A 12,284-nucleotide genomic window follows, 5' to 3' on the forward strand; every position below is an offset into this window, starting at 1 on the left:
TGAAATTACTGGGGTGTTTTGCAATCTCTATGACCTCTCTGCGTAGCCTTTGATGGTATCCGCTTGTGGCTGCCAGCACTTGAGTCCTATCAAAATGAGTGAGGTGCTCTCCTGGCTGTAAGGCATGTTCGGCAACAGCTGGTCTGTCAGTCTCCCCGCTTCTACAATTGCCCTTGTGCTCTTCGAGTCGTTTTTTGACCCTTCTTTTGTAGTACCCAGGCCGACCCGGTGGCCGAGCGGTTCTAGGAGCTTCAGTCCGCAACCGCGCGACTGCTACGGTCGCAGGTTCGAATCCTACCTCGGGCATTGATGTGTGTGATGTCCTTAGGTAAGTTAGGCTTAAGTAGTTCTAAGTTCTAGGGGACTGATGACCTCCGATGTTAAGTCCCGTAATACTCAGAGCCATTTGGACCATTTGTAGTACCCACGGACACCTCTCCACAACTACACGGAATCGTGTAAATTCTAGCTTTTTCCAGCGGTTGGCGAGCGTCCTTGGCCGATTTTAGGTGATCTCGTATCTCTCGCGTAGGTGTGCAGATTACTACGATGTTCCGCCTTTTTCAGTATTTTTCCTATGCGGTCAGTCGCGTCCTTAATGAATGGCAGGAAAATTTTCGATTTCAACGGCGCTTGAGCATCACTATAATTTCTACGCGGTGGTCTTAACGCTCTTTTCACCTCAGTGAACGAATAACAGTTCTTGAACAGTGCATTGGTGAGATGTTTTAATTATGCGTCAAGCATCTCTGCTACGCAGATTTTCCTTGCTCTGTCCGCTAACGTTTTTATGATGCCCCGCTTTCTTTGTGCGTAGTGGTTCGATACCCGGCGTAGGTAACGGTCTGTGTGCGTGGGTCTTCGGTAAACCGTGTGGCCCAAACCACCATATTATTTATTGGAAACTAGTACATCAAGAAAATTTAATCTTTCGCCTGCCTCCTCCTCCTTGGTAAACTGAATCTTCGGATTGATCCCGTTCAGATGTTTGTGAAAACGATCCACTTCCTCCCTGTCATGGCGCCACAGAACAAACGTATCGTCCACGTAACGGAACCAGATGTTCGGTTTCTTGTTCGCAGTTTCCAGTGCCTGCTCCTCGAATTTTTCCATAAAGTAGTTCGCTGTAACCGGGCTCAAGGGCCCTTGTTACTGCATCATTTCTAAGCTGACTTCATTCTATTCCTCCATCCTAAGTTTTATGAGAAAGAGGAGGTCAGTCTGCTAGATAATATCTGGTTGTGCTTCCGACGATATAAGCTTGTTTTGTGAAAGTGAATATAAACGCAATTGTTTATGTTTTTGGTGAGCAATGTATTCGTTCTTAACAGCACGTTGCCCAATCGTTTTTAGAAAGATTATTTCCTTTCCTCATGTTGTGCTTTAAATACACTAAACACAAGGCTGCGCCATCTTGTCGACCTAAGACTAGATAAATAGTGGCCGTGAAGAAAGTTCTTTAAGTTATGCACTATGGATCCAAGTTGGAAACCGAGGATGGATCTTGACGCATTATCTCTGCATGGAAGGTATTTTCAGCCATCAAATAAGTTAAATCGATGTGGGTCGCTGTTGGTGAACATCAGGGTGTTACGTGTGCTACACGGCATCATGGAATAATATTCATTTTATACATGAGACATGTGGAAGTGCTACGAAGTGGTTTTTATACAGAGACATTTAATGTGAATAGATGATAACATACATGGCGAAGCAGCCCCGTCGCACTGCCAATCATGAATCTCTTTATTTACGTTTTATATCCTGTACTGAGCCACGCTGGCCCTTTATTACACGTTGTGTTCAGTGATATGAAAGTGTGTGCTGTGTAATCATTTTTGGAGATTTTTTACGAGACAGATAGCGTCTATATATCTGTCATGACCATCATAATTTTCTTTTTGAATATCACTATAATGCTGTCAGGAACATTGAAAATCAAGACCTGTAAACAAATACAGTGAGTAAAAAATGGCTCTGAGCACTATGGGACTCAACTGCTGAGGTCATTAGTCCCCTAGAACTTAGAACTAGTTAAACCTAACTAACCTAAGGACATCACAAACATCCATGCCCGAGGCAGGATTCGAACCTGCGACCGTAGCGGTCTTGCGGTTCCAGACTGCAGCGCCTTTAACCGCACGGCCACTTCGGCCGGCAAATACAGTGAGTACAAGTAAATAAATACAGTGCAATATCAACAACTCGTTGGACCACCTTTTGCTGTAATAAATGCCTCAAAACGGTCAGGCATCAGGTTGATTAGACGTCTGATGTTGCCCTGAGGCAGACTGGTCCGCAATCCTTGAACAGTCACTTCTAAATCATGTACAGCGGCATCTGACGCCTCAGGCGGTCCCACACATGCTCTCTAGTGAAACAAATCCGGAGAGCTGGTAGGCCATGGAAGAGTCGGAACATGATATAGGGAGCCTTGAGCAACTTGAGCTGTATGCGGACGAGCATTATTTTGCTGGAAAAGTGCCCCGGGTCCCACATGGGATGGATAGATGTCTTCGACGTACGGCTGGCCAGGTAACGTTCCAAGTACCAGAATCAGAAGGGACCGGCTATCGTAGCCGGCCGTGTGACCGAGCGGTTCTAGGCGCTTCAGTCCGGAACCGCGGAGTGCTGTACGGTCGCAGTTTCGAATCCTCCCTCGGGCACGGATGTGTGTGATGTCCTTAGGTTATTTAGGTTTAAGTAGTTCTAAGCTCTATGGGACTGATGACCTCACATGTTAAGTCCCATAGTGCTCAGAGTCATATGAGCCATTTTGAACCGGCTATCGTAGACTGTGGCGCCCCAAACGATTACGCCGGCTGTGCGGGCAGTGCGGGGCACGACAACATGGCGGAGCTGCACCGTTCACCAGGCTGCCTCCACACCCGTATTCGTTTCTCATTCGTCCACAAAACCAATCGGGATTCGTCACTGAACAACAAATTTCGCCAGTCTGTGGCAGATCACATCATACTGGCTTGGCACCACTGAGATGGGGTCGACGTTGTGTTGTTGTTGAAGGGTGTACACGACAAGGGCGCGTGGACTGCAAAGTCGCATCCGCAAGGCGTCTGGAAAGCGTTTGTGGAACAACTGACACCCGTGGTCGACCGCTGTGGCCGAGCGGTTCTAGGCGCTTCAGCCCGGAACCGCGCTGCTGCTACGGTCGCAGGTTCGAAACCTGCCTCCGGCATGGATGTGTGTGATATACTTAGGTTAGTTAGGTTTAAGTAGTTCTAAGTCTAGGGGACTGATAATCTCAGATGTCAAGTCCCCTAGTGCTCAGTCATTTGCAGCCAGCTGCATCCAGTGTGTTCGTCAGTGTTAGTAGGGCCCCCTCCACGTCCCGGGCAAGACCCCCTAACTTGAGTGCACACTGGTATTCTTTCCTGTCCTGTCTGCTATTCCTCAGGGGCTCCATTGCCCACCCAACGTTGGAGCTCCCAATCACTAGCATACCTGCCCCCTGCACTTGTCTAAACTGCGCAGGAAAATCGTCAGCTGGCACAACAAGAGAGGCATCCCGTGCTGATTCACAAGTATTATCAGCACTGGATAGCACCTCGTACGGTGTAAGGAGGCAGCTTTGGGGCCCATTCCCTCTTTCGCCTTCCGCCCAGTGACTTGCGAACACACTACCGTACGTCGTACACTCAGGAGAGAAGATGGACCGGTCAGACGTCGCGTATCAGAAGACGCAGCGACAACCTCATCACCAGGGGATTCGAACCCTCATCCGCACCCTTATGTCGCCGCAACTTTGAGCAGCAGCCCCAAGCCTGTCGACTGTGGCCAGCACTGCCTCCAGCTGTTTACAGACAGCGGCCATTTATAGTTGTGTCCGTTCACAACAAGCACAGTCCTTATCCATACCGTAATGTATAAAAGAAACTGAATTAGATCTCTTAGAGCCATTTGCACCATTTGTTTGACACCCGTGGATGTGCCTGTATTGTAGAGCGAGTCACTGAAGAATACCTGTTCGCTCGCCGCACGATTCTTCGATCCTCTCGCCCCAATTTCTCCCTGGTCGCTCCAGACCCTATAATTCGCACGTGGGTGCCATCTCGTGTCCACTGCTCCAAACATCGTCTGACGGAGCACTCTGAACGATCGACCTGGAGAACCACAGGGCGTGACGACAAGCCTGCCGTTTCGTGCAGACGATTAGGCCCCTCTCAAACCGGCGTAACTTTGAGCAACATCGTCTGACATGCCTACCTGGAATCACGCACCTACTAGGGTCCTCCTCGAGCCGAGATGTGATCGTCACGTGTACAATTGGTCAATTTTGCGCTGTTTAAATGGGGCCCCTGCACGATTGCGACGCCACTGCAAGGTCTTTGAGCAAGCGCATTGGCACCGAACTTCTACATCTACATCTACACTCCTGGAAATTGAAATAAGAACACTGTGAATTCATTGTCCCAGGAAGGGGAAACTTTATTGACACATTCCTGGGGTCAGATACATCACATGATCACACTGACAGAACCACAGGCACATAGACACAGGCAACAGAGCATGCACAATGTCGGCACTAGTACAGTGTATATCCACCTTTCGCAGCAATGCAGGCTGCTATTCTCCCATGGAGACGATCGTAGAGATGCTCGATGTAGTCCTGTGGAACGGCTTGCCATGCCATTTCCACCTGGCGCCTCAGTTGGACCAGCGTTCGTGCTGGACGTGCAGACCGCGTGAGACGACGCCTCATCCAGTCCCAAACATGCTCAATGGGGGACAGATCCGGAGATCTTGCTGGCCAGGGTAGTTGACTTACACATTCTAGAGCACGTTGGGTGGCACGGGATACATGCGGACGTGCATTGTCCTGTTGGAACAGCAAGTTCCCTTGCCGGTCTAGGAATGGTAGAACGATGGGTTCGATGACGGTTTGGATGTACCGTGCACTATTCAGTGTCCCCTCGACGATCACCAGTGGTGTACGGCCAGTGTAGGAGATCGCTCCCCACACCATGATGCCGGGTGTTGGCCCTGTGTGCCTCGGTCGTATGCAGTCCTGATTGTGGCGCTCACCTGCACGGCGCCAAACACGCATACGACCATCATTGGCACCAAGGCAGAAGCGACTCTCATCGCTGAAGACAACACGTCTCCATTCGTCCCTCCATTCACGCCTGTCGCGACACCACTGGAGGCGGGCTGCACGATGTTGGGGCGTGAGCGGAAGACGGCCTAACAGTGTGTGGGACCGTAGCCCAGCTTCATGGAGACGGTTGCGAATGGTCCTCGCCGATACCCCAGGAGCAACAGTGTCCCTAATTTGCTGGGAAGTGGCGGTGCGGTCCCCTACGGCACTGCGTAGGATCCTACGGTCTTGGCGTGCATCCGTGCGTCGCTGCGGTCCGGTCCCAGGTCGACGGGCACGTGCACCTTCCGCCGACCACTGGCGACAACATCGATGTACTGTGGAGACCTCACGCCCCACGTGTTGAGCAATTCGGCGGTACGTCCACCCGGCCTCCCGCATGCCCACTATACGCCCTCGCTCAAAGTCCGTCAACTGCACATACGGTTCACGTCCACGCTGTCGCGGCATGCTACCAGTGTTAAAGACTGCGATGGAGCTCCGTATGCCACGGCAAACTGGCTGACACTGACGGCGGCGGTGCACAAATGCTGCGCAGCTAGCGCCATTCGACGGCCAACACCGCGGTTCCTGGTGTGTCCGCTGTGCCGTGCGTGTGATAATTGCTTGTACAGCCCTCTCGCAGTGTCCGGAGCAAGTATGGTAGGTCTGACACACCGGTGTCAATGTGTTCTTTTTTCCATTTCCAGGAGTGTACATCCATACTCCGCAAGCCACCTGACGGTGTGTGGCGGAGGGTACCTTGAGTACCTCTATCGGTTCTCCCTTCTATTCCAGTCTCGTATTGTTCGTGGAAAGAAGGATTGTCGGTATGCCTCTGTGTGGGCTCTAATCTCTCTGATTTTATCCTCATGGTCTCTTCGCGAGATATACGTAGGATGGAGCAATATACTGCTTGACTCTTCGGTGAAGGTATGTTCTCGAAACTTTAACAAAAGCCCGTAACGAGCTACTGAGCGTCTCTCCTGCAGAGTCTTCCACTGGAGTCTATCTATCATCTCCGTAACGCTTTCGCGATTACTAATTGATCCTGTAACGAAGCGCGCTGCTCTCCGTTGGATCTTCTCTATATCTTCTATCAACCCTATCTGGTACGGATCCCACACAGCTGAGCAGTATTCAAGCAGTGGGCGAACAAGCGTACTGTAACCTACTTCCTTTGTTTTCGGATTGCATTTCCTTAGGATTCTTCCAATGAATCTCAGTCTGGCATCTGCTTTACCGACTTGGGTCATTTGCATACCGGATCTCATTGTATTTATCTGCAAAGTTTTGTGTTTGTACCTTTCTTCCCCTGTGTATTAGGGCTGGCGCCTTTCACAGTGTAGAACGATGGCCATCTTGTGCGCAGCCCGGCGGCGCGCTTCCCCACGGTGTGGGCGCCGCGCACCGCGCACGCGCGCGCGCTGGCGGCGTCGCTGCTGCTGCCGGAGCTGGCGGACCGGCTGCTGGGGCCGCCGCCGCCCCCGCCGCCCCCGCGCGCCGTCCTCGTCTTCGACGCCGGCAAGGCCAAGGAGCTGGCCGACGCGCTCGCCGAGCACCGAGAGCTCGTGCTGCGCCGCGCCTACTTCGACGCCTCCGAGCCCGACGAGGCGTCGCGCGTCGCCGACACCGACGAGGACTACCAGGCCGCCGCCGCCGCCAAGCCGCAGTCAGTCTCCTCCGTTCTCTGTTCTCTGATTACAATAGATTAGGTTAGATTAGTACTTGTTCCATAGATCATGAACACGACACTTCGTAACGATGTTGAACGTGTCAGGTTAATAAAAGGTGTCTGTCTATACAAGATATTACATTAGACAAAATATTACTGGCACTCAATATTTTTAATTTTTTTTGTGGGGGTTGGGAAATTACCCACTTACTGTTGTTGTTGTTGTTGTGGTCTTCAGTCCTGAGACTGGTTTGATGCAGCTCTCCATGCTACTCTATCCTGTGCAAGCTTCTTCATCTCCCAGTACCTACTGAAACCTACATCCTTCTGAATCTGCTTAGTGTATTCATCTCTTCGTCTCCCCCTACAATTTTTACCCTCCACGCTGCCCTCCAATACTAAATTGGTGACCCCTTGATGCCTCAGAACATGTCCTACCAACCGATCCCTTCTTTTGGTCAAGTTGGGCCACAAACTTCTCTTCTCCCCAATACTATTCAATACTTCCTCATTAGTTATGTGATCTACCCATCTAATCTTCAGCATTCTTCTGTAGCACCACATTTCGAAAGCTTCTACTCTCTTCTTGTCCAAACTATTTAATGTCCATGTTTCACTTCCATACATGGCTACACTCCATACAAATACTTTCAGAAATGACTTCCTGACACTTAAATCTATACTCGATGTTAACAAATTTCTCTTCTTCAGAAACGCTTTCCTTGCCATTGCCAGTCTACATTTTATATCCTCTCTACTTCGACCTGCTCCCCAAATAGCAAAACTCCTTTACTACTGTAAGTGTCTCATTTCCTAATCTAATACCCTCAACATCACCCGACTTAATTCGACTACATTCCATTATCCTCGTTTTGCTTTTGTTGATGTTCATCTTATATCCTCCCTTCAAGACACCATCCATTCCGTTCAACTGCTCTTCCAAGTCCTTTGCTGTCTCTGACAGAATTACAATGTCATCGGCGAACCTCAAAGTTTAGATTTCTTCTCCATGGATTTTAATACCTACTCCGAATTTTTCTTTTGTTTCCTTTACTGCTTGCTCAATATACAGATTGAATAACATCGGGGAGAGGCTACAACCCTGTCTTACTCCCTTCCCCACCGCTGCTTCCCTTTCATGTCCCTCGACTCTTATAACTGCCATCTGGTTTCTGTACAAATTGTAAATATCCTTTCGCTCCCTGTATTTTACCCCTGCCACCTTTAGAATTTGAAAGAGAGTATTCCAGTCAACATTGTCAAAAGCTTTCTCTAAGTCTACAAATGCTAGAAACGTAGGTTTGCCTTTCCTTAATCTTTCTTCTAAGATAAGTCGTAAGGTCAGTATTGCCTCACGTGTTCCAGTATTTCTACGGAATCCAAACTGATCTTCCCCGAGGTCGGCTTCTACTAGTTTTTCCATTCGTCTGTAAAGAATTCGTGTTAGTTTTTGCAGCTGTGGCTTATTAAACTGATTGTTCGGTAATTTTCACATCTGTCAACACCTGCTTTCTTTGGGATTGGAATTATTATATTCTCCTTGAAGTCTGAGGGTATTTCGCCTGTTTCATACATGTTGTTCACCAGATGGTAGAGTTTTGTCAGGACTGGCTCTTCCAAGGCCGTCAGTAGTTCTAATGGAATGTTGTCTACTCCGGGGGCCTTGTTTCGACCCACTTACTATATCCAAAAATTCATCTAATGAGTAGAAGGAGTTGCCATTAAGAAATTCTTTTAATTTCCTTTTAAATGCTATATGGCTATCTCTCAGACTTTTGATGCTATTAGGTAACTGACCAAAGACTTTTGTGGCAGCATAATTTACCCCCTTCTGAGTCAAAGTTAGATTTAACCTTGAGTAGTGAAGATCATCCTTTCTCCTAGTGTTGTAGCCATGTACACTGCTATTACTTTTGAATTCGTTCGCATTGTTAATAACAAATTTCATAAGTGAATATATATATTGTGAGGCTACAGTGAAAATCTCTAGCTCTTTAAATAAGTGTCTGCACGATGATCTTGGATGAGTTCCAGCAATTATTCTGATTACACGCTTTTGTGCAATGAACACGGTTTTACTTAATGGTGAGTTACCCCAGAATATGTTGCCATACGAAAGCAGCGAATGAAAATAGGCGTTGTAAGCTAATATACTCAGATGTATATCGCCAAAATTTGCAATGACCCTAATAGCATAAGTAGCTGAACTCAAAAGTTTCAGCAGATCCTCAGCGTGTTTTTTTCCAGTTCAACCCCTCATCAATGCATACACCTAGAAATTTTGAATATTCTACCCTCGCTATCGATTTCTGATCGAATCTATATTTATTAATGGGGTCATTCCATTTACTGTGTGGAACTGTATCTACTGTGTTTTGTCAAAGTTCAATGAGAGCCCATTTGCAGAGAACCACTTAATGATTTTCTGAAAAAACATCGTTTACAATTTTACCAGTTAATTCTTGTCTGTCGGGTGTGATAGCTATACTTGTATCATCGGCAAGAAGTACCATCTTTGCATCTGCGTGAATATAGAATGGCAAGTCATTAATGTATATTAAGAACAGCAGAGGACCCAAGACCGAACCCCTGCGGCACCCCATTCTTGATTGTTCCCCAGTTTGAGAAATCACCAGTTTTTTGCATATTATGTGAACTGTTTATTTCAACTTTCTGCACTCTTCCAGTTAGGTATGATTTAAACCATTTGAGCACTGTCCCATTCATACCACAGTACTTGAGCTTATCTAGAAGTATTCCATGATTTACACAATCAAAAGTCTTTGACAGATCACAAAAAATCCCGACGGGTGACTTCCGGTTACTTAGAGCATTTAATATTTCATTAGTGAAAGTATATATAGCATTTTCCGTTGAAGAACCCTTCTGCAAAACAAACTGACATTTTGTCAAAACTTTATTTTTACAATGGTGTAAAGCTATTCTACATTATTTTTTCAACAATTTTGGATAAGGCAGTCAGAAGAGAGATTGGGCGGTAGTTGTTGACATCAAATGTATCCCCTTTTTTATGCAGTGGTTTAACAATGGCATACTTCAGTCTATCTGGGAAAATACCCTGCTTCAGAGAGCTATTACATATGTGGCTCGGAATCCCACTTATTTCTTGGGAACAAGCTTTTATTATCCTGCTGGAAATGCCATCAATCCCATGTGAGCTTTTATTCTTGAGAGAGTTTATTATCTTCCTAATTTCAGATGGAGAGGTGGGTGGAATTTCAGTTGTATCAAATGGTGTGGGTAAGGCCTCTTCCATTAACTGCCTTGCATCTTCTAATGAACATTTAGATCCTATTTTCTCTACAACATTTAAAACATGATTATTCAAAATGTTTTCGACTTCCGGTTTATTGTTTCCATTCGCTTTGATGGTGATGCCGTCATCCTGTACTCTTGGTTGTCCTGTCTCCTTTGTAATAATATTGCTCTCTCTCCCGCAGCTGTTGGTGTTGTGGTCTTCAGTCCGAAGACTCCTTTGATGAATCTCTCCACACCATTGTGTCCAGAGCAAGCCTCTTCATCTCTGAATAACTGTTTCATTCATTTTAACCCACTTACTACAGGATAGTCCATTCATAGTGACCGGGCCAAATATCTCACGAAATAAGCGTCAAACGAGAAAACTACAAAGAACGAAACTCGTGTAGCTTGAAGGGGGAAACCAGATGGCGCTATGGTTGGCCCACTAGATGGCGCTGCCATAGGACAAACGGATATCAACTGCGTTTTTTTTTAAATAGGAACCCCATTTTTATTACCTATTCGTGTAGTACGTAAAGAAATATGAATCTTTTAGTTGGACCACTTTTTTCGCTTTGTTATAGATGGGGCTGTAATAGTCACAAACGTATCAGTACGTGGTATCACGTAACATTCCGCCAGTGCGGACGGTGATACATTACCCGTGTTAAAATCGACCGTTTACCAATTGCGGAAAAGGTCGATATCGTATTGACGTATGGCTATTGTGATCATAATGCCCAATAGCCGTGTGCTGCTCGGTATCCTGGACGACATCATCCAAGTGTCCGGACCGTTCGCCAAGCAAACAGGAAGTGTTCAGCAACAATGGAAACGTCAACCACGACCTGCAACAAATGATGTTGTCCAAGTAGCTGTTTTAGCTGCTGTCGCGACTAATCCGCACATCAGTAGCAGATACATTGCGCTAGAATCGGGAATCTCAAAAATGTCGGTGTTGAGAATGCAACACCAACATCGATTCCACCCGTACCTTATTTGTATCCACCAGGAATTGCATGGCGACGACACTGAACGTCGTGTACAGTTCTGCCACTGGGCGCAAGTGAAATTACGGGACGATGACAGATTTTTTGCACGCTTTCTATTTAGCGACGAAGCGTCATTCACCAACAGCGGTAACGCAAACTGGCATAATATGCACTATTGGGCAAGTGGAACATCAGCGACCTTGGCGGTTTAATGTATGGTGCGGCATTATGGGAGGAAGGATAATTGGCCCCCATTTTATCGATGGCAATATAAATTGTGCAAAAAATGGTTCAAATGGCTCTGAGCACTATGCGACTTAACTTCTGAGGCCATCAGTCGCCTAGAACTTAGAACTAATTAAACCTAACTAACCTAAGGACATCACACACATCCATGCCCGAGGCAGGATTCGAACCTGCGACCGTAGCGGTCGCTCGGTTCCAGACTGTAGCGCCTAGAACCGCACGGCCACTTCGGCCGGCTAAATGGTGCAATGTATGCTGATTTCCTACGTAATGTTCTACCGATGTTACTACAAGGTTTTTCACTGCATGACAGAATGGCAATGTACTTCCAACATGATGGATGTCCGGCACATAGCTCGCGTGCGGTTGAAGCGGTATTGAATAGCAAATTTCATGACAGTTGGATTGGTCGTCGAAACACCATACCATGGCCCGCACGTTCACCGGATCTGACGTCCCCGGATTTCTTTCTGTAGGGAAAGTTGAAGGATATCTGCGATCGTGATCCACTGACAACGCCTGTCCACATGCGACAGCGCATTGTCAATGCATGTGCGAACATTACGGAAGGCGAACTACTCGCTGTTGAGAGGAATGTCGTTGCACGTATTGCCAAATTCATTTGAGGTTGACGGACATCATTTTGAGAATTTATTGCATTAATGTGCTATTTACAGGTAATTACGCTGTAACAGCATGCGTTCTCAGAAATGATAAGTTCACAAAGGTACATGTATCACATTGCAACAACCGAAATAAAATGTTCAAACGTACCTACTTTCTGTATTTTAATTTAAAAAACCTACCTGTTATCAACTGCTCGTCTAAATTTGTGAGCCAATGTTTATGACTATTACAGCGCCATCTATCACAAAGCGAAAAAGTAGGTAATACACGAATATGTCATAAAAATGGGGGTTCCTATTTTAAAAAAACGCGGTTGATATCCGTTTGGCTTATGGCAGTGCCATTTAGCGTTCCAACCATAGCGTCATCTGGTTTCCCCCTTCAAGCT

The 12,284-nt window shown here is 46.9% G+C and overlaps 1 protein-coding gene across 1 annotated transcript in view; it reads left to right on the forward strand.

Moving 5' to 3' along the window:
* LOC126176099 (thioredoxin domain-containing protein 3 homolog) overlaps nucleotides 1-12,284 on the forward strand; it is a gene marked incomplete at its 3' end in the record, with an annotated part of 221,543 nt that overhangs the window by 196,521 nt on the left and 12,738 nt on the right. Inside the window, exon 10 of the mRNA XM_049923236.1 lies at nucleotides 6,468-6,767. Coding sequence (XP_049779193.1) covers nucleotides 6,468-6,767 — 300 coding nt within the window. The remainder of the gene's footprint in view (nucleotides 1-6,467; nucleotides 6,768-12,284) is intronic.

This window comes from Schistocerca cancellata, chromosome 3 (assembly GCF_023864275.1).
Source record: "Schistocerca cancellata isolate TAMUIC-IGC-003103 chromosome 3, iqSchCanc2.1, whole genome shotgun sequence".
In the NCBI taxonomy this organism is placed as follows: Eukaryota; Metazoa; Arthropoda; class Insecta; order Orthoptera; family Acrididae; genus Schistocerca; species Schistocerca cancellata.